Below are 23,774 nucleotides of genomic sequence, written 5' to 3' on the forward strand. Positions count from 1 at the left end.
TTGAATACTATTTGGTTTACATTTATACCAGAGATACCTTTTGAAACAGTGTACATAAATATGTTACTTTTACGGTATCAATATAGGATAATTAATTATAATATTTAAAGTTTCTTTCGTTGTATTGTTGTGATAGCATTTTCCTCTACTTCAAACCTTATCTTGTATCTCATTCCGATCATTTACCAACTGGAATTGTCTGTGTAAAATTATATTTGAGTAAATAGCCTTTGTTTGAAATTAAACATTATACACTAACAGAATCGCCAATGAGTGAACGATTGGTGTTAATCTCAAGCCTTTGTTGAGGGACTCACAGCATTCATTCACAAGGGACAGGCAATCCGTAATTTCGAGTTTCGAGTAGGTTATTCTATATATTACTCACTGACATTTTAAGAGACAAAATGAAGGAAAAAACGTATTAAAAGTCCACCCTACGAGAAACTTCACTGAAGGCAGCCAATTGTTCAGATGACAATATGTCTCTCTCTGACGCTCTATACATCCACTAGACCACGGACGTGTGACGTCAGGAACAACGGATGATGTCATGTGGTATTTTACTCAACAATGAAACACTGCTGTGACGTCATATGACTTCAATTGACATTTAGAATCGCTAAAATGCACATATACAAATATCGTAAAGTTATTACACACGATCATTCTACCCTTATGGGTAATATGTAGAGGATATAATACGAGTGTTCTGTCATACTATGTTTACGACACGAGTGTTTAATTTCCGGTATTTCACGACCGAGAGCGAGGGAGATACTGTTGGCACGATTGTCGTAAACATAATATGACATGAACACGAATATAATGTTCTTTTTATTACCGAAGAAGATATATACAGAGACGAATTTTAGTGTTAACTTATAATACCCACATTCCACTAAGCTGCGATCTGTGACGCTCTTACAAATCGCCATAGATCGCCAAGATCTCCAAAAGCGTTAATGGATCGCGAGCTGATCTCTAATGGATCTCCATGATCGTCAACGTCGCCACCTGTCGACTTCCCTGGTGAGATCCGTTGCGCTCCGCCCAGAATGCCGTCAGATCGCTTACTTGATCGCCGAGATCGCCATCGTAGTGCTACTAAATCGCCAAGGTCGTAATCAGAGCGCTATTGTATCACCTCAGAGCGCCGCCGATCGCCACGAAAGACCTACCCCTCTGCTACCAAGCGTAGAACTGATGAGCACCTCAGGACGCTACGAGTTTTGATAGGATCAGACCCAAAATTCGCAATAGGATGCCACAGAGCACATATTAAGTCCTAATGGACCTCCATAGGTCGCCTAGATCGCATAAAATCACAATGCTCGCTAAAGGAGCGGGAACTGATCGTGCAAGATCGCCACATTTTGGGTCTTCAAGACGCTATTGGATCGCAGAGATCGCTATTGGATCGCAACAGGAGCACTATCTGATCGTAATCAGATCGTAAGTGCCCCGAGATAGGCGAAAAATGAAGAGACCTATGGCGCTCCCTCAGAGTGCGCAGAACGCAGTAGGGCGTCGACTAGTGGAATGGGGGTATAAGAACAGCAGCGGAACCACAATTTGTCGAATGACGTCAACAAGTTTCAACTATGACGTCGTTTCTACTGTGACGTCATTCCCACCTAAAGTCACGATCAGATTAGAATGACGTCAACAACGCGTCCGGATGACGGAAACAATACACTGTTGTCTCGTGACGTGATATGACCCAAGGGCACATATGATATTTATGATCCCCAACGTGTTTGCCCTCGTAGGTAATAAATGATATTCTTCCCTTCTAGGCATGGAAGCTTCCGTTGACATAGTAAAACCAAAGCCAGGGTTGAGAGACTGTACTCTCCCCAGGGAGTTCACAGTGCGTGTAAGGACACACAATGACTCCGTCACTCTTCAGTTGGAGACCAGCACGTCGGTGAAGAAAACAACCCCTGTATATGTATCTAGACAGGATAAGAAGGGGAACCCAATCATCGTCAGAGATACAGTGTTGGAGCTGGAGGTGAGACTGCTGTCATAATTCATTAGGGCGGTCGGGTAGCCTGGTGGTTAAAGCGTTCGCTTGTCACGCCGAAGACCCGGGTTCGAATCCCGACATGGGTACAATGTGTGAAGCCCATTTCTTGTGTCCCCCAGCCGTGATATTACTGGAATATTGCTAAAAGCGGCGTAAAACCATACTCACTCAGTCATAATTCATTCTATGTTGTACAAAGAACTCTTAAAACTTAACACTAGGTAACTGTAGATTCGATAAATGTGAACGTATGGGTTCTTTTACATCTTCATGATCTCAGTGTCTACAGGGATGAAGAAACAAAGGCATATACGGATGTAGAAAATCCAAGAAACTAACCCAGTTATCAAAGCAATTTCCGTTCATGTCATTTAACCAGTGAGTGAGTGAGTGCATATTGGTTTACGCCGCTTTAGCAATATTCCAGCAACATCACGGCGGGGGACACCAAAAATGGGCTTCACACATTGTACCCATGTCGGGAATCGAACCCGGGTCTTCGGCGTGACGAGCGAACGTGTCATTTAACCAAGTCAGAAGATATTTCAATAATGTATAGGGTGGGATGCTAACTTATTGTCAAAATATCACTGGCATATTTCAATCAAAATTGGTAAAATTATTTTGCACTTTAATATTTTTTATGTGGTTAGGTATTTATGCATCTTAAAAACATTCATCGCAGAAAACGTCAGGAAGAATCTGTAAAAAATTATTTTAATTTTTTTTGGTATTTTTTTTTTTGGGGGGGGGGGGTGGGGGGGGTTATGATAAGCATTGAAGCGGGAATATGAACAAAGCAAGCAAGGAGTGAGTGAGGGAGTGAGTATGATTTTACGCCGTTCTTAGCAGTATTCCAACAATATCACGGCGGGCGACCCGAGAAATGGGTTTCACATATTGTACCCATGTTGCGAATCGAACCCGGGTGTTCGGCGTGACGAGCGAACGCTTTAACCACAAGGCTACCCCATCGCCCCCTCATATGAACAAAGAAGAGGATGGGTACGCTGATTGTGGCAAGGGGAGGGTATCTAATAGGACAGAGACTCTCATTACTTCTACCATGTAAACAAATGCATACATTTTCATTTCTATTGTATGCGGGAGTGCACAAGAACCTAGGATCGTTCATGAAACACTTTTGTCATGAGACATAACTGCCAGCAAGTGTTACGCCTATAACTGCAAATAACTCACTCGCTGACAATATATGACATAAGACTCTTGCACCTTTATTAACTTGCTATGGATAAGAGTTAGATAGACGTTTACCCAATTGAAAGCTGACATTCACTTATTCATAAAGCATATCATTTCATTGTGTAATACTTTTTAAGTTTCTTTCAGGGAACAGCCGTTTACCAGGATGTGACTCACGTTGCTAACATTGAGGTGTCCTGTGTTATTAAAGAGGAAAACCAACCGTATTATCTGTTTGTAAGTGTCGCCGCTTTACAAGCTGAAATAAAAATGTTGACTAGCAATTGATCATGTCTGTATAGGGCCTCCATAATCATTTCAAATTCAAAAGCAAAACGACTGTAATGAAGTTCGTGTTAAAAGGAAAAATTAAATGACATTTATTCAAGGCCTCAGTAAAGCTTTCAAGGAGCTTTAAGGTAGCCATGTGAAGGGCATTTCTATACCTGGTGAACAATTGATTTGCCTTTGCATGTGTTTGTGATGGGTGCCACCGTTTGGGCAGGATATGCTCACCTATACGCGAACACCTGGTATCTTCACTATTTGATAGTGATTCACAAACATGTTCATGAGAAAGTTAGAATCGACTCTACGTTTAGCAGAGATTTATTGTGAATATGGAAACGGATTGGTCGCTTTAATTAATGTCTGTGCGGCGTCAGGCAATAAATACTTTCTGTGCAAATTGTGTGAATTGCAGGTGCTACCGTTAGGGCAAGTCATGCGTACCCTTTTCGCGAACACCTGGTGTCTTCGCTGACTTTCAGTGGACCTTTCTTATCATTTGCTGCAAACTCGTACACCATCTCAATGCAAATATTAGAATTATTGCGGGATCAAAAACGATAAGTCAGTCGATTGGTGTGTCTTTTGAAAGTTCACCTGAAAAGCTGTTTTGTAGTGTCATGCAAATAGTCTCAACACATGTATTATGTGTCTTTGAAATGTACATCGACATCAAGATGCATATTGCAATTGTTGTTTACTTACCAGGAAGGCCTTCTCTTGCTCTCTGGACCACGTATGTATAAGTTGAAGCCGACAGGAACAGAATCAGCTTCCAGTGATATCAGATACACGCTTACATATTCACCAGTACACATTGCGCGGATAGACAATGATGGTAAGGTGTCACGCTTGTACTAGACAAAACTTGTCCTATGGTTAAACAGAAACAAATAAATCATTTGCTGGATGTTCTGAAAATTTATTTTTCACCCCTTCTTTCAGAATATTATGTTTTGATGCCCTGACTAAAAATATTCTGTCACGCAAAATACCCTGCGCTCTCAAATATTACATGTTCTGTCCCTTATGACAGTCACATTACTGGACGCTGATACCAACACTTCAGAGTGACGTACTTAGGGCATGACCAGTTAAGAGAATGAAAGAGGGACGGGTTTCCGAGAGTGTATCTTTGATTGTGAATGCTTCCTCATAAGTTTGTACTGTCTTGCCCTTCATCTCCTAAGACAATCAACTGGAGTCAATGACTTTAAATATTGTAGAATCCTTCCTGAAATCATCCAAAATATTGTGATACGTTATAAACAGTGAGTGAGTGAGTTGGGTTTAACGCAGCTTTTAACAGTATTCCAGTTATATCACGGCGTCTCAGCTTAATGTGGGAGGAAAGCCCCAAGTGATGCAGGTCTCTGACGTTTACCTCTTCGGTGAAACCCACGAGCACGGGTATGGTGCGGACGAACCTAGAAACATAATCGGGGCGAACGGGGATTCAAACCGACAATCATAGGTTTCTGGCGTGCCCAAGGGACGCAACTCTGCAAAGCGAATCGCGGCGCCTTAGACGACTGGGCCACCCGTGCCCCCTATAAGCATACAAGATACAAGAAACTTGACATTTGACGTCAGAGGCAGCAGTAGAACATAAGGTCTTCAGAGCTGTCCGACCGAAAGGTAAAAGAGATAGAATATATAACAACTGAAATGTACATGGCAAACTAAAACATAATTGCAGTTACACTTTACAGTAACATAGTTAAAATTACAATAAAAAGGAAATCACAGCGGAGAATCATATATACATATAGAGCATTTGAATATGGGGCCTGACAAGATGTTGAAACCTGCAGAAATCTCTATAATATTCCGCCTAGTTCTCTTTCACACGAACTGATCTAAAAATATACATGACAATTTAAACACAATTTGCTAATTTATTGAATTATGCATATCGAATGGACCAAAAAAGCCCTTCGTCCTACAATCACAGCTTTGTATGAAATAACATGTCAAACACGGGTTCAATTTGTAAAGTTTGTTTTTGTCGGTGCACAATGTATCTGCAATATCTTGCTTAGTTTTACTTCAGTCAGAATGCTAAAATATTTCCGGAATATGTTCTTTTTATATTGAATTTTTTTTTCATCGAAATATTTAAACATTATGGGATCGATCCATTTATTGAAAGAAATACGTATGAACTTTTAATTCTTATTATTTCATTGTTAATTACTACTTTGAACTTAAATAGCTGGATCTGAATAAATGTGAATCAAAATGCTTAACGCAGTTTATATAACGATGCTAATAAAATTAAATATGTGTGCTGGAAGAAACAATCATTTTGCCAATATTTGACCAAATAGGTTCTTTAATTAAAATGAATTTCATCAACATGAACTTTGTTGTCCATGTAGTATAGCAAATGAAATATGGATCGTAACAATATAAGAATATTTTGTCATGATAACAGATGGTAAGTGTATTTTTTTATCAAGAAACAGACATGAGACATGAGAAATGGTCAATACAGAGGTTAACATACATGTTAACACCTATCACCAATGACATGAATAAATGTCACGCAGTTCCTTCGTGTATAATGAAGTTGTGTTTAGATGAGAACTTTGGAAAGGTGTAAGTACTTAAGCATAGTAAATTGATTGGATCTAAACAATCAATAATATTTTGGCCTGATAACCGATGGTAAGTTGTTTTGCACATTATCAAGAAACAGAAATGAGAAATGGTTAACGTAGAGGTTACAAATAACATGAGTAAATGTCACATGGACATTTGTGTATTTTATTCAGATGATGCCGAGAAGGGTCAGTCAGGAAGTGACAGTGAGATGATGGCATCAGAATCCTTGAGGAAGAAGCGCCAGATTCAGGAGCCAATCTACGTGGACGTCATTACAGTAATAGGGTTCTCTGTTTATGAAAGGTGCATATTTTCAACCTTATCAATGCGTACAATTTCAAAAGTGTCTGTAACCTTGTCTGTAACCTAAACTCACAACAAAGACTGAATCAATGTTGTCATATCTCAGTGTTATCTAGCAATAGTAAATGATGATATTGGAGTTGTCCATATTTATATCTCTTTCACAACAAATAACATTTTAAGGAACTACTGCAGTTAAATATTTGCATGATGAACCATAGGAGTTTTTATCTTGCCAAAGCATTTTCACGACCGCCTCCGTGGTCTTGTGGTAGAGCGTCTGCCCGGAGAGCCGAAGGTCCGGGGCTCGATCCCCGGCCGCGTCATACCAAAAGACGTTAAAATGTTACTTGTTGTTACCCTGTCTGGTGCTCGACATTAAGGGGCTAAAACAAGGACTGGTCGACTAGTAAAATGTGTCTGAGTGGGGTATTCATGTTAAACTGCGGCATGGTATCTCAGTGTGCTAGCACTATAAATCGTGCATGCACGTCGCTATTCATGTATAAGTGCAATAATCTTGGACGCGACGTTAAACTCCATTTCACCTCACCTCACCTTGTGTATCACAGATGGTATTCCAGAGCAACCCAGCTGTCCGAAGCCTTAAAACACCAGGAGACAAAACAAGGCCTCAAAAGACACTTTGCACATCTTGTAAACGGGGTGAGTTTCTTATAGTATTCAACATGCGTATTCCTGGTTACAGTAGGTCCTTGGGAAGTATGCTGAACGTAAGAGGTGACCAAATGGATTGGGTGGTCAGGCTCGGTGACTTGTTTGATTGCGTGACATATAGCTGGAATAGTACTTAGTGCGACGTTAAAACAACAAACAAAGCAAACCATACATGTTCGATAGGGTTAAAACCGGAATAAAAGTAAGCCAAGGCATGTACGTATGGTACATTCTTTTCATTGTAATAGTTCAAAAGGTGTTCATCAAACAGGTTCACATAGATCAGTAAGGTGATAACAGGTGACCCTGTTTCTCAGTTTGGATACAAATTGATGAGTTTAGTGGTTATCATTTTCTTATTATATTTTTTTCCTTAGAGTTAAGTAACCTAAATTTACTATTTCTTTTTCCATAACAGGTAGATCTTCGTTATAAGACTGCGTCCCCTCTGTACAACATAAACCTGGTTGGATATATCATTCAGGTAAGATGTTTGCCTCCAATTGGTGTTATCTTTTACAAACATAAAATACCTTTGATAAACACACATTGGTGTATCATAAGTGTCATATGTAATGACTTATGTTGACGCTGTTACGTTTAATGTGATATTGTCAAATTGTGTGAACTTGTGATGGTGACATCAGATAGCATCACTGTACACATGCCAACTCGACATGTGAAGATCCGGGGTAGAATAGGCCTCCAGAAACCCACGCTTGCCGTAAAAGGCGACTATGCTTGTCGTAAGAGGCGACTAACGGGATCGGGTGGTCAGGCTCGCCGACTTGGTTTATGCATGTCATCGTATCCCAATTGCGTGGATCGATGCCCATGATGTCAATCACTGGATTGTCTGGTCCAGACTCGATTATTTACAGACCGCCGTCATAACAACAAATAAACAAAACATGGCCACTTGGCATTAATAGAGCGTAGTCATGATAATAACATTTACCCCAAACAAGGCAGCAAGATAATCTATTTTCAATAAACCAATAACGACAAATACGGTACACTAAAGACATGATAATCATGAGACAATATTGATATTATCATTAATTATTAAACATTCTGATTCACTCAAATCTGTTAGCAGAGGAATTTCGTTATCGATAGAATGTTTCTTCAATCACTCCTTCAAGACATACAACTTTCTCCTATGTATCATTATTATGTATGTATCATGGTGCTCCGTGTATCATTATTATGTATGTATCATGGTACTCTGTGTATCATTATTATGTATGTATCATGGTGCTCTGTGTATCATTATTATGTATGTATCATGGTGCTCCGTGTATCATTATTATGTATGTATCATGGTACTCTGTGTATCATTATTATGTATGTATCATGGTGCTCTGTGTATCATTATTATGTATGTATCATGGTGCTCTGTGTATCATTATTATGTATGTATCATGGTACTCCATGTATCATTATTATGTATGTATCATGGTTCTCCATGTATCATTAGTATGTATGTATCATGGTACTCCATGTATCATTATTATGTGTGTATCATGGTACTCCATGTATCATTATTATGTATGTATCATGGTACTCCATGTATCATTATTATGTATGTATCGTAGTACTTCGTGTATCATTATTTTGTATGTATCATGGTACTCTGTGTATCATTATTTTGTATGTATCATGGTACTCCATGTATCATTATTTTGTATGTATCATGGTTCTCCGTGTATCATTATTTTGTATGTATCATGGTTCTCCATGTATCATTATTATGTATGTATCATGGTACTCCATGTATCATTATTTTGTATGTATCATGGTTCTCCATGTATCATTAGTATGTATGTATCATGGTACTCCATGTATCATTATTATGTGTGTATCATGGTACTCCATGTATCATTATTATGTATGTATCATGGTACTCCATGTATCATTATTATGTATGTATCATGGTGCTCCGTGTATCATTATTATGTATGTATCATGGTTCTCCATGTATCATTATGTATGTATCATGGTATTCCATGTGTCATAAAACATATTTATATCATGGTACTGAATGTATCTTTATACTGTATGTCGCATGATACTCCATGTATCATTATTATGTATGTATCATGGTTCTCCGTGATATCATTTTAGGATAAGCAGTCAGAACAACCGTTCCAAAGTGCTGTAGTTAATGAAACGAAGATAGATGGTGATAAACTTCTCAGTGGCACAAGGCAATGGAAGGCTGACACACCAGGATTCCCTGACAATGACCATATTATTGTGTTCACAGCGTGAGTTGTCACAATCAGCTTAAAGTATATTTAAAGTATATTAAATTCACACATTTCCCTGACCATTTTCTTCCCTGTTGTGTTATCCATGTAATAAGTGCCAATGCAATTCTTGTTTTCTTCAGTTCTTGTTTTATGGACCGCCTCCGTGGTCTAGTGGTAGAGCGTCCGCCCGGAGAGCGGAAGGTCCGGGGTTCGATCCCCGGCCGCGTCATACCAAAAGACGTTAAAAGATGGTACTTGTTGTTATCCAGTCTGGCGCTCGACATTAAGGGGCTAAAACAAGGACTGGTCGGCTCGGAGTCAGTAAACTGTGTCTGAGTGGGGTATTCATGTTAAACCGCGGCATGGTATCTCAGTGAGCTAGTACTATAAATCGGCATCAGTCCGGTCACGTAGCCACACGCACACACGTGCATGCACGTCGCTATATAAGTGCAATAATCTTGGACGCGACGTTAAACCTAATTTCACATCACCTCACCAATTAGCTCTGCAGAGGGGCGCCCTGTAGGCCTACCTTAAACTTAATATCGTGGGTTCGACTCCCAGATTCGCCCTGATTATGTTCTAGGGTTGTGGAAATGTGGTCACGTCTGAGACCATCATATTAGGCTTTCCTCCAACATCAATCCAACAGGCCCTGATATAAAAATGAAATGCTGTTCAGAGCGGCGATAATTAACTCTCCAACTTAATTAACACCTTCCCAATAATGAACCTATGCCTGTCTCTGTGATAATAGTGAGTGAGTGAGTGAGTATGGTTTTACACCGCTTTTAGCAATATTCCAGCAATATCACGGCGGGGGACACCAGAAATTGGCTTCACACATTGTACCCATGTCAGGAATCGAACCCGGGTCTTCGGCGTGTCGAGCGAACGCTTTAACCACTAGGCTACCCGACCGCCCCTCTGTGATAATACTGTATTAAGGAAATTCTTCACCTTGTTGAAAGTTAATGTCATGTGTTAGAATAGTTCTTGTTACATCAGATTAGCTGCCTTGTTACCAATTCGTTTCAGGTACGACTTATTCCGTGAAGAGGAAAACAGGAACACTACAGACCTGCTTGGTGAGTCGCCGTATATATTCTGAGGCATTCATTGAGTTTGGATTGAATCTAACTGTTTTAAACAATTGATACATAGCTTTGACAACACCTGTTGGGGGATGTTTTGATGTGTACTCAAAAGGAAAACGTGGTCATATCATACTACCCGTAGAATCGCCTCTGTGTCTTTTTAGAACACTTATGTACTTCTGTTAAATTAAGATATAAAATGGCAAAGGATTTTTCAAATTGAAATCACAAAAGAATTTCATAATTAGAACTTGGCCTCGAAATAGGTATTGATATTTTCATGTTTATCTGTTCTGCCCGGAACATTCATAAAACGGCATCATAACAATTGAACTTTTGACCTTTTGACCTTTTGAACTTTTAACAGTGACTTTTATCCACAATGTACCCGTGTTTAAGTTATTGTATAACTAACTGAATAAATAAAATGAAATATTTTTTTACGGGAGGAAATTGTCCTTGGTGGCAATTGTATACAGCTAGAAGACTATCAAGCTGGAAATATTTCGTATCTTCATGAATGTATGTAATGACAATAACTTTTGCTACTGAGTACTTTCATGAGATAAGCAATGCAAATGGCATTTGGTAACGCCAGGTCCTCACTGTAACATGGGGCGGTGGGGTAACCTGCTGGTTAAAGAATGGCTCATCACACTGAGGCCTGGTTTGAAGCTCATTTCTAGTATCCCCGCTGTGATATTGCTGGAATATTAATAAAGGCGGCTTGAAACCATACTCACTCACTCTTGATATTACTTGATGTGTTTCATCCTCGTTGTCACAGGATATGCATATGTAGGAACGATATGTAAAACACCATATAACAGTGTGTCAGCTGTGGAGTATACAGACAACCTGGTTGACGACATGCTCGTCACAACACACGAAGTCGGACATGCGTAAGTAGCTTACCATGACATTTGAATTACCGTATTCGACCTAATAAGCACCCAGGGCGCTCTCAAAATTAGAAATAGGGGGCTCTTATTAGAATATTATTTTGTAGAAAAAAACCAGTTGAAAGATAAATGTCGTGGTTTATTTTCAGCCTGAAATGTTCATATAGGAGAGATATATTTTTCCAAAATTTAATTGCCCATACTTAAGGGTGCAATTAACACACGAGTGCGTATTATAAGCGAATAAATAAGTATTGTGTACATTGATCAATCGGAAAGGGTGCTAATTGGGATTGTTCACGAGTCAATATATAAGCAAATATCGCCATGGCCGCTCATTAGAGCGGGGCGCTTATTACGTCGAATACGGTATTGCATTCTTATTGTTCCGCAAGTGGCTTGAACATTCGCCAGATTATATACATCAAACTTGAGATGCGCAACTATGGCAAGCCGTTTTCACATTTATTACGGAATTACAGCTATCTTGAATTGTTTTAAAAATATCTTAAATTGAATTGAAGATATCTTGTATTGAATTGAAGATATCTTAAATGCAGATAATTGTGGATATCTGCAATAAAATTTAAGATATCACGAAATGAATTATGGATATGGTGAAGCGTATTACTGATATCTTGAAAAGAATTGCTATCTTAAATTTAATTATTGATATCAAAATATGATTTAAAGATATCAAAATATCATGTTTTGTTATGATGTCAATAATTTAATTCCTGATATCTTGAAACTAAATACACTTATCAATAATTATTTTTTGATATCTTCAATTGTTGCCATTATATAAGATGTTACATTAATAATGTTACTTAAATTAGATAACTGATATCAATAATTGATATAATTAATGATATCTTTAATTGGATTTTTGATATCAGTAACGGTCAGAATTAATGATATCTTGAATTGAATTAAAGATATCTCTAATTGAATTAAAGATATCTGTAATTCATTTGTGGATATGTATTACTTATTTCAAGATATCTTGAACTGAATTTAAGATATCTTGAATTTATTTCTAATATATTTATGTACTGTAGGATGGTAATTGTTTAATGATATCTTAACTACATTTAGATATATCACAAACTAATTTGTTGATATCACCGTAACATTTTAAGATATCAGTAATTGTATTATGGATATCAGAAATGAATTTAAGATATCTTTAATTATTTTTTGATATCTCAAAAACATTATTGATATCTTTAAATAAAATACCGATATCTTTAAAACAATCGAAGATATCTGTAATTCCGTACTAAATGTGAAAACGGCTTGCCATACGCCACCCGGAAAATACGTATATCTAAGCATGTGGTGCTAATTGTGCTGTCTTAATCTCAAGTAGGACGGTTGGGTAAGCGTGTATTAAAGCAGTTTCTCGGCATGAAAAGTCCTTAGTTCCAATCCGCACACCGGTACAGAGTACATTATCCATACTAAGAGTTCCAGATATTACTAGAATAATGCTAAAAATAGGGTCATATATTTAAATCTAGTAAAATTAACCTGGATTTTGCAGGCTCAGCGCCAGGCATGACGGCGAATACAACAACAAGTGTAACTCTACATACAAGTACATCATGACCGGCAGCGGGTACAGCAGGACCCACGTCCTTGACCACAACAACTACTACGTCTTTTCGAAGTGTTCGTTACACTACTTCCAAACCTTCATCCAAGGCATCCTAACAAATGGGTTGGTATGAGAGACGGAACAAAGAAAATTAAATACAAAATGTCAACGCCAGAGAATAACGAGTCTCCGTAACAGATTACACTGGGCGTGAATGGCAAAGTAACGGTGAAACATATATGAATGGATCACTGAAAATCGGTGGTGACACCGGGGGGTTGAGAAAAGGGTAGAAAGAAAGGGTAAAATAGAAACCTGACACACATCGACAAACGAAACGGGAGTATCATACACGCATTTCCAAAGAGGAACATACATATATAGCCTTACCTTGATTACTAGTTTGGTCTAGTTAATAGAGCGTCTGCCTGAAGAGCGGAAGGTTCGATCCCCGGTCTTGTCATACCAACAGACGTTAAAATATGGTACTTGTTGTTACCCTGCCTGACGCTCGGCATTGAGGGGGTAAAACAAGGACTGGTCGGCTCGGAGTTAGTATACTGTGTCTGTGTGGGACATCCATGTTAAACTGTGGCATTGTATATCAGTGGGTAAGCACTATAAAACCGGCATTAGTCCGGACAAGTACAAGCACACGCACGCGCGTATACCGCACAAATCATGTCCAGCACAATGGCCTTATTACGATTTTGGAATACTAAATTCTTCAGGAAAAACAAAGGATTGCATCAAGTGAATTGAAAATCCATGGTCAGTAATTGTATGTTCAACACCATCAGACAGTCAAGGATATAAAAGAGGTTGAGAATTTTTATGACTGTAGTGAGTCCTATTGACACCTGTCTGACAGACCCGTGAAGATTCCGGGGTAGAATAGGCCGTAAAAGGTGACTCTGCTTGTCGTAAAAGGCGACCAACGGGATCGGATGGTCAGGCTCACTGACTTGGTTGATGCATGTCATCGATCCCAATTGCGTGGATCGATGCTCATGATATTAATCACTGGATTGTCTGGTCCAGACTCGATTATTTACAGACCGCTGTCATATATCTGGAATATCGCTGAGTGCGGCGTTAAACAACAAAGCAACCAACCTGTCTGACATCGTCAGGGAATGCAAGGGATGAGGATCATGACCCCTGTTTTAATGCAGGCAAGCTAGAGTTTGGACCTCTATTCAAAAGTGTGATGAACATTTTGCGTGAGCATCAAAAACTATGTATGACGTGTGCACTTGACATGTGTAGTGCTGTGATAACAACAATCTAAGCGCTTCAACCATAATGTGAAATGGACACTTTATTATTGAAGATGTGGAATAATTGCGGTGGACAAATGTTTTGAGGCCATAGCTTTTCACATAATACCATTTACGCGGTGTATGGCAAAGTGTTTTTTATAAATGGCGACGATTAAAGAGGTGGGGTGAAATGGGGTTTAACGTCGCGTTCAAGATTATTTCACTTATATAGCGACGTGCATGCACGTGTGTGTGTGTGTGTGTGTGTGTGTGTGTGTGTGTGTGTGTGTGTGTGTCTGCTTGTACTAGTCTGGACTGATGCCGATTTAGAGTGCTAGCCCACTGAGATACCATGCTGCAGTTTAACATGAATACCTCACTCAGACACTGTATACTGACTCCGAGCCGACCAGTCCTTGTTTTAACCCCTTAATGCCCAGCGCCAGACACGGTAACATATTTTAACGTCTTTTGGTATGACGCGGCCGGGGATCGAACCCTGAACCTTCCGCTCTCCGAGCAGACGCTGACGATTAAAGAGAGTTGTATTTACGACTATGTTTTTTTCACATTATCAATACCGAAATGATTTTTTATGTGTATGTAAGAATTATTTCATTACCTTTGTCCACGTCTTTTCTTCCCTGACTTTGAAAACATTACTTTTTTCTTTGATTGATCCTGCACAACGTGTCATTTATCAAGCATAATTTTACTTACTTACTTACACACTTACTTTTTATGAAAATTGTGCAAGTGCCAGGTGCTACCGGTAGGACAGGACAAGCTAACCCTTTCCGCGAACACGAGGTGTCATCACTGATTTCCAGTTACCCTTTCCGCGAACACGGGGTGTCATCACTGATTTTCAGTTACCCTTTCCGCGAACACGAGGTGTCATCACTGATTTCCAGTTACCCTTTCCGCGAACACGAGGTGTCATCACTGATTTTCAGTTACCCTTTCCGCGAACACGGGGTGTCATCACTGATGTTTAGTTACCCTTTCCGCGAACACGGGGTGTCATCACTGATGTTTAGTTACCCTTTCCGCGAACACGGGATGTCATCACTGATTTCCAGTTACCCTTTCCGCGAACACGAGGTGTCATCACTGATTTTCAGTTACCCTTTCCGCGAACACGGGATGTCATCACTGATTTCCAGTTACCCTTTCCGCGAACACGGGGTGTCATCACTGATTTCCAGTTACCCTTTCCGCGAACACGGGGTGTCATCACTGATTTTCAGTTACCCTTTCCGCGAACACGAGGTGCCATAACTGATGTTTAGTTACCCTTTCCGCGAACACGAGGTGTCATCACTGATTTCCAGTTACCCTTTCCGCGAACACGGGGTGTCATCACTGATTTTCAGTTACCCTTTCCGCGAACACGAGGTGCCATCGCTGATTTCAAGTTACCCTTTCCGCGAACACGAGGTGCCATCACTGATTTCAAGTTACCCTTTCCGCGAACACGAGGTGCCATCACTGATTTGCAGTGATACATTCATATGATTGCCACCGATATTTTGTCTTTTACGCCTATGAAATCTGTTTCGGATAATAATGGAGACTGATTGTTCCCTGTTGTTAGCGTTTAATATTTACAATAAATGACGCGTGTCAGTTTGTTTTCTATTAGCTCTGCTCAAATAGATTTTCCAAAGGACTTCAACTGGATTAATTTTGGAAGTTATATGGTCAGGGCAGCGTGTACACTATTTAGAGTGAATAATGTGAATGAGAAAGTTGGTGTTTTCAGTGGGGTCATCGGATCCTGGCACGACAACGGCAGGTGACTCTGCCTACTGTATTGTGGCACCGTTTCCCCTAGACCGCGTCATTATGGTATTATGACGACATTATACAGTATGGGTTTGTACCTAAGGCCATGACTATCTCACTATAACGTAATGTCGTGACATATCCTATTCGATATTTGTCTCCGTATATTTTTCAGTACAAATACCCAAAAGCAATGCCTACAGACAAGTCTCGAGCCGGCGTCTGTGACAAACATCACGGGGACGATGCCGGGACAACTCTATGACGTTCATGCACAGTGTCAGATGATGTTTGGACCTGGCTTCGTCTTGCGATTAGTAAGAACAAAATATATTTATCAGCATTAGCAGAACATCTGCCTTGGGCGCATCATGAACTATACAGGTGCAAAAACTACCTAACTGGTTGATTTTGACGCTATACTTTCTTACAAGTGAGTGAGTGAGGTTTTACGCCGCTTTTAGCAATATCACGGCGGGTGTCCCCCGCCGTGATGTTGCTGGAATATTGCTAAAGCGGCGTAAACCAATATGCACTCACTCACTCACTGGTTAAATGACATGAACGGAAATTGCTTTGATAACTGGGTTAGTTTCTTGGATTTTCTACATCCGTATATGCCTTTGTTTCTTCATCCCTGTAGACACTGAGATCATGAAGATGTAAAAGAACCCATACGTTCACATTTATCGAATCTACAGTTACCTAGTGTTAAGTTTTAAGAGTTCTTTGTACAACATAGAATGAATTATGACTGAGTGAGTATGGTTTTACGCCGCTTTTAGCAATATTCCAGTAATATCACGGCTGGGGGACACAAGAAATGGGCTTCACACATTGTACCCATGTCGGGAATCGAACCCGGGTCTTCGGCGTGACGAGCTAACGCTTTAACCACTAGGCTACCCGACCGCCCCCTTTCTTACAATGTCACCCATTATTGATCATGACGTTTACAGGGTGTCGACATTGGTGGTTCTGAGAACATCTGCAAGAGAATGGTCTGTGGCAAGGAACAGCTTCAGTCGTCCCGAAACGCTGCAGAAGGAACGCCATGTGGTCATAAAAAGGTAAGCCATCTGACCGTCATATGTGTCTGTGCTTAACCCATGTTAATGTCTGTACCTACAGTGAATTCTGAATGGAAATTGAATGTACCTTTATCTGTTGACAGGCGTTATTATTAATAATATTACAAGTACTGTTATTAGTATCACTACTACTACTACTAACACTGATAGTTATATATACTACTAAAGAGAAGTTAAGGATCACCCGATTCTTTCATATTGGTAATGTTTATCTGTCATGGCATGAGAGATTAACTATTGTAATATGAAAGAATCAGGTGATTCTTAACTTCTTTTGAGTAGTATATGTTAATCAATACCACCATGTATAAGAGGGAACACAATGACAATACACCTCACACTTTCCCGGTCATGTCCCCGTATTCTGGACACCATAAACATCCGGGGTAGAATAGGTCTTCAGCAACCCTTGCTTACCGTAAAAGGCGACTGTGCTTGTCGTAAGAGGCGACTAACATGATCGGGTGGTCAGGCTTGCTGATTTGGTTGATGCATGTCATCGTATCCCAATTACGTAGATCGATGTTCATTACCGTATTCGACGTAATAAACGCCCAGGGCGCTCTCAAAATTAGAAATAGAGGGCTCTTATTAGAATACTATATTGATGGAAAAAAACAGAGTTGAAAGATAAATTTCGTGGCCTGGAATGTTTATGTACGACAGATATATTTTTCCAAAATCAAATGCCCATAAGTGAGTATTATACGCGAATAAATAAGTCTTGTGTACATTGATCAATCAGAAGGGGTGCTAATTGGGATTGTTCACTAGCCAATATATTAGCAAATGTCGCCGTGGGCGCTTAATAGAGCGGGGCGCTTATTACGTCGAATACGGTATGTCAATCACTGGATTGCCTGGTCCAGACTTGATACTTTACAGCCCGCCGCCATCCTGGAATATTGCTGAGTGCGGCGTTAAACAACAAACAACAACCGTGTATTCTGATGTCAATTTGAAGCTTATTTGTCACAAATATAGCAACTTGTGTGTCACACGTGTGATTTCAGTGGTGTGTAGCTGGGCAGTGTGTTTTCTCCATTGATGCGCCAGAACAAAACAACAGTAAGTGTAGATTGATATTTTTATTTATACAGTTTGACGCCATTTGGAATAGCATATCAGATATATATGACGGCGTAACGCGTATCAGAGGAACCGTAGATGAGGCAGATTGTAGGCCCTGACAATTTAAGTGCCTCCCAGGAGCACGGGTATGATGCTGACAAACCATGGATCATTACAAGATTAATCTTTTGATTGGAATCAGTACTAGCGGATCCAGCCAGCACTAAGGGGTGCAATTTTGCCGATGTGTCACAGCGCATTAGACCAGCAGGTCACCTCGATGACGTTATAGACGTCCACTTAGACACACGCACAACATATGTGCTCGATTATCGACAGTCGTGATATATCTGCGCTGGTAAGACTTGATTTCGATCCTCCTTGAGTCAGGAGTAGCTAGATGGATAAAGGCCACGAATGTTCCTCTACATTGTTCTCATTTTATTAGACCCGTGAAGATTCCGGGGTAGAATAGGTCTTCAGAAACCCATGCTTGCCATAAAAGGTGACTATGCTTGTCGTAAAAGGCGACTGACGGGATCGGGTGGTCAGGCTCGCTGACTTGGTTGATGCATGTCATCGATCCAAAATGCGTGGATCGATGCTCATGATATTAATCACTGGATTGTCTGGTCCAGACTCGATTATTTACAGACCGCCGTCATATAGCTGGAATATTGCTAAGTGCGGCGTTAAACAACAAACCAACCAACCAACTTTCATTTTATTAAATGGGCAGGATACCAACGATAGCTGATACAAAATTGGTAAGAGAACACTATGGTCATCTAGATGAACACCAGTAACCGGTTACATTATATTATTTAAAGAAGAGGGGAAAACAAATGAAAGCGTACTCTATGCACTATTGCCATGGAACGGTTACAAAACATATTATTGGATAATCGATTTTCAGAATGTCAGTATGAGAATGTCTCATTGTGAAAAAAAACTGCAAATGTGTTTTGTCAGAATATTAATACAGGAAACGATTTTAAAAAAATATTAATTTAAAAAGTAAAAAATTCAATTTGAAAACTTGACGAGGAAATATAGTACCCGGTGCTTGACATGATGCCAAGTATATGTGTATATAAGTACCGCTAGGGAGCACCATTCCGTTGATTGTGATGATCAATCAATTTCGGGAATTTGTCTACATTTTCAGCTGACTGTCTCTTTGGGAGCCAGCCAATCGTGTACCCGCAAAATAAAACATGTGCTGAGCTGATAAGTGCGACACCGCGACTGTGCTACAGGTCTTATTATTTGACGGTCTGCTGCGAGACGTGCCCTGTCTACAAGAGAAGTGACGGTACTCCATTTTCAATAATAGTCTCTCTCGTAACGTCATTGCAAGCATGTTTTACAGAATGTGTACGCCTGTCTTTTAGTTCAATTAGCACGACTTCCATGATAGAATCTGATATTCTTTACATCTACACGTTCGATATGCAGTAAACTACGTTTATAACGAACACGCTTATACCGAACTGACAGATATCACGAACTTATTTTTTGGTCCCGGCCCCTTGTTGTATATGTGCTGTATATATGCTTATAACGAACTGCGGTTATAACGAACTAAAATTAGGGATCCCTTTGAGTTCGTTATAACCGTAGTTTACTGTATTTGATGGGTCTTTTTTTGTAATGGTGCTTTCTAACGGACCGAACATTTGATATTTTTCGAGAGAGAGGTTTGGGCTAGGTTTTATTTGTGAAAAAATATAGTTTGTTCCAGTAAAAATGAAAATGAAATTGCCTTCGAAAATTTAGAAACGATCATTATTGCGTGTTTAGAAGCAGTGACAAAAATCACACTTAAAGCAGTATGAACGTGATTATGCAAACAATCAGTGTGGTTCAAGTGACTTTGTTCGAAATGTGCCTCTATTCAACCAGCAGTGAATGGGTACCCGGTAGGATGAGATGACAATGTAGCTTGGGTTGTATTCTCCCTAGGGAGCTGAGAATGATTGTTGAGTGCACAATGATCCAGTGACCGGGGTAATAATAGCGCTTTGAGCATGCCCAGTTTGGTGTGGAAATATGCGCAAAATAAATGGCCTATTATCATCATCATCATCATCATCATTATTGTTATCATCATCATCATCACCACCACCATCATCATTATCATGATTCACTTCTCTGTGGTATTCAGTACGTGGTATTTACCTCACCTTCGGTTTGGCTCATTTGGAATGCTGCCATCAATGTCTGGTGAACATGGACACGAATTGTTTGATAGGCATTACTTAGAAGTTGAGGGATGACAAAGTAGACACAATTTATCGATAACAACTTGTTGTTATCCATAGAATGTGTCTACTTTGGAATACGGACACTTTGAATGTTTTGTTTACCAAGGGGTTTGAAAATTTTACGTTTGTACAAATATGCCTCGTGAATATTACTAATGTGTTCTTGAATATGTGATTTACTCTAGAAAACTGCCCATATGGAGATCGATTTATTAACTGTGCCACTGCAATAACAAGGGACACGAAACGCTTGTGTTACGGTGAAGCAAATGCCAATGGTTGTTGTGGAACATGTTCAGCTTTTAAGTCGTCAGTGGGTAAGTTTGTTTGTTTGTTTGTTGTTTAACGCCGCACTCAGCAATATTCCAGCTATATGACGGCGGTCTGTAAATAATCGAGTCTGGACCAGACAATCCAGTGATTTACATCATGAGCATCGATCCACGCAATTGGGATCGATGACATGCATCAACCAAGTCAGCAAGCCTGACCACCCGATCCCGTTAGTCGCCTTTTACGACAAGCCTGTAGTGGGTAAGTAATGAGACAGACCTTTAGAGGGTTTGTGTTAAGGAGGATATTATAAATACGGCCATCCGTTCGTCGTCAGAGTAGATAATGAAATGTCATGTTGAAATTATATAAGTGTTCATCCTGTTAACGTTGAGGGTGGTGGAGCGCACGTCCTCCTGATGATTAAAACAATTTTACAATGAGGAAATGTCTTTCAATATTTCCAAACTTAAATTATCTTCTCTTAACTTTACATCACGATACTTAATTTGAGACCGTACCTGTTGACCATCGACATGAATAACATGGTATATATGTTTTGACAAAACAACATATAATCCAACGATAAATGTTTTCTTTTGATATTCGTATTTGGTAAGAAGTATATTTAGATCTTATATTTATCTGAATGAAAGTGACAATTTACCCAAGACTCGTACCTGTAGTATATATACATCTTGAAAGTCTAGCTTAACTAACTCTCGGTTGTAATTTAATTGTATTTTGTCCCCAGTAAATTGCACATATGGTGATCACTATTCTGACTGCACCGCTGTGACCAAGGAAAAGAAAAATCTTTGTTACGATGAAAACAATGCATACGGATGTTGTGAAACGTGCTCGGCTTACTCGTCGGGAGGTGGTAAGTACAGATATGACTGTTTGTGATTAATGGTCTATTAATACGTCACGTCGTTGGTTTAAATGTTACATATATCCAATTAAATTAACAAAAATGGAATGATGGTATTGGTGCGGTTTGAGGAATGAACTACGTCATTTATATGTGACCGTAAGTAATACGTGAGTACAGGTAGAGAGTTGAATAAGTTTTACGCCGTTTTGAACCTTATTTCTGCTATCTCACGGCTTTTTGTTTGAGTATTTACCTAACATTTAGTTACAGAGTAGAGAACGATTGTCATGACTACTCTGGTGCTGATAGACCAAGGTTTAGTTTGGTTTGGTTTGTTGTTTATCGCCACACTCAGCAATATTCCAGCTATATGACGGCGGTCTGTAAATAATCGAGTCTGGACCAGACAATCCAGTGATTGACATCATGAGCATCGATCCACGCAATTGGGATCGATGACATGCATCAACCAAGTCAGCGAGCCTGACCACCCGATCGCCTTTTCCGACAAGCATAGTCATATTTTACGGCAAGCATGGGTTGCTGAAGATCTAGTCTACCCCGGAATCTTCACGGGACGATAGACCAAGGATCATAATTAGGGTTAAGCTGGCATCATGGATCACCGGGTCCTGGCACGATCAACTGATTGTATATCAGTGCACTGACCACCCAATCCCGTTAGTCGCCTTTTACGACAAGCATGGTCGACTTTTATGGCAAGCATGAAATGCCTATGAATCATGATCATGTTGGTTCAAAGTGAGTGGATAAGTGAATAAGTAGACGTGTGGTTAAAGCGTCCGCTCGTCACGCGGAAGCCCATTTCTGGTGTCCCCCGCCGTGATATTGCTAGAATATAATTGCTAAAGCAGCGTAAATCAAAACTCACTCACTCTGTATTCTGGTGTACGAGCCCATGTAGATCGTAAGATTTTCTACACTCCTCTAGTTACACGGGTAACTCATAGTGATTGAAGTCTAGGGCAACGATACCCCGGATATGTTTTGAACATTTATTCCTTACTCATTTCATTATTATGTATATACCAGTAAATTGCACATATGGCGATCGCTATTCTGACTGCACTGATGTCACCAAGGACAAGAGAAACCTGTGCTACAATGAAAGGAATGCCAACGGCTGTTGTGAAACTTGTTCAGCGTACTCGTCGCCTGTTGGTAAGTACAGATACAATCTCCTTAAAATCAGACCTCAGTTCTCGCTACCGCTAAACAAAGATCTGAGGACATCCCATTACGGGTCACGTCAGAACGACCTTTCATCCGACCAATCAGAGCATCGCTTACCAGATTATGAAAGTGACAGTCGGAATGGGATTTCTAATCATGCAGCCTCGAAAACTTTAACTCCGAACGATAGTTATGGGTTTAACGACTGTATCCATACAATCTAGACCATCTATTAGCTATTCCAGAATGTTCTTTTGTTCAGGTTTCAAATTTGTAATCGAGAATTTGTCAAAATATGTTTCGAAGCGTAGTCGCCAATTTGAAATTAGTGCCGTAAAGTACCAGAAAGCTGCCTTCTGATTGGTCATTCCATTGGTCGGTCAAAGTTCGCGCAAGGTCGGTCTGACGTGACCCGTAATGGGATGTCCTCAGATCTTTGTTTAGCGGTAGCGAGAACTAAGATCTGATTTTAATGAGATTGGGACAGATATGACTGTTGGTGATTGGTCAGTCTATTAATACCTCACGTCGTTGTTATAAATTTTGCATATATCCAATTAATTTGACAAAACGTTTATTGAAAGGTGGTTTGGGTTTTGATTTGGATTTCAGGGGGGAGTGTGGCACCTTCAGTGGAAGCTGTGGATGTCGGGGGGACCTGGGTTATACTATTCGTTTACTCTCAGCCAATAACTCTTCCTTATCAAACCCTTATCTACGTACTATAGGGTGGGTCGGGTAGCCTCGTGGTTAAAGCGTTTGCTCGTCACGCCAAAGACCCGGGTTCGATTCCTGACATGGGTATAATGTGTGAAACCCATTTCTGGTGTTGCCCGACGTGATATTGCTGGAATATTGCTAAAGGCGGCGTAAAACCATATTCACCCACTCACTGTTTATACTTGTTATATGGAGCTATATGTTATTATGATAGATACATTTCGCAGCTTAAAACATGATAGGTATTATTAAATACTGTGAAC

The 23,774-nt window shown here is 39.9% G+C and overlaps 1 protein-coding gene across 1 annotated transcript in view; it reads left to right on the forward strand.

The window, feature by feature from the left end:
* Positions 1-23,774, forward strand: part of LOC139458624 (uncharacterized) — a gene marked incomplete at its 3' end in the record, with an annotated part of 29,398 nt that overhangs the window by 634 nt on the left and 4,990 nt on the right. Inside the window, exons 2-18 of the mRNA XM_071240047.1 lie at positions 1,800-2,017; positions 3,383-3,472; positions 4,232-4,361; positions 6,301-6,433; positions 7,006-7,099; positions 7,530-7,595; positions 9,239-9,381; positions 10,408-10,457; positions 11,254-11,368; positions 12,915-13,091; positions 16,194-16,335; positions 16,978-17,088; positions 18,123-18,177; positions 19,349-19,495; positions 20,633-20,764; positions 21,475-21,603; positions 22,651-22,779. Of these exons, the coding sequence (XP_071096148.1) occupies positions 1,800-2,017; positions 3,383-3,472; positions 4,232-4,361; positions 6,301-6,433; positions 7,006-7,099; positions 7,530-7,595; positions 9,239-9,381; positions 10,408-10,457; positions 11,254-11,368; positions 12,915-13,091; positions 16,194-16,335; positions 16,978-17,088; positions 18,123-18,177; positions 19,349-19,495; positions 20,633-20,764; positions 21,475-21,603; positions 22,651-22,779 (2,061 nt within the window). The remainder of the gene's footprint in view (positions 1-1,799; positions 2,018-3,382; positions 3,473-4,231; positions 4,362-6,300; positions 6,434-7,005; positions 7,100-7,529; positions 7,596-9,238; positions 9,382-10,407; positions 10,458-11,253; positions 11,369-12,914; positions 13,092-16,193; positions 16,336-16,977; positions 17,089-18,122; positions 18,178-19,348; positions 19,496-20,632; positions 20,765-21,474; positions 21,604-22,650; positions 22,780-23,774) is intronic.

Source organism: Haliotis cracherodii, unplaced genomic scaffold (genome assembly GCF_022045235.1).
Source record: "Haliotis cracherodii isolate W230 unplaced genomic scaffold, xgHalCrac1.p SCAF_13, whole genome shotgun sequence".
Taxonomy (NCBI): Eukaryota; Metazoa; Mollusca; class Gastropoda; order Lepetellida; family Haliotidae; genus Haliotis; species Haliotis cracherodii.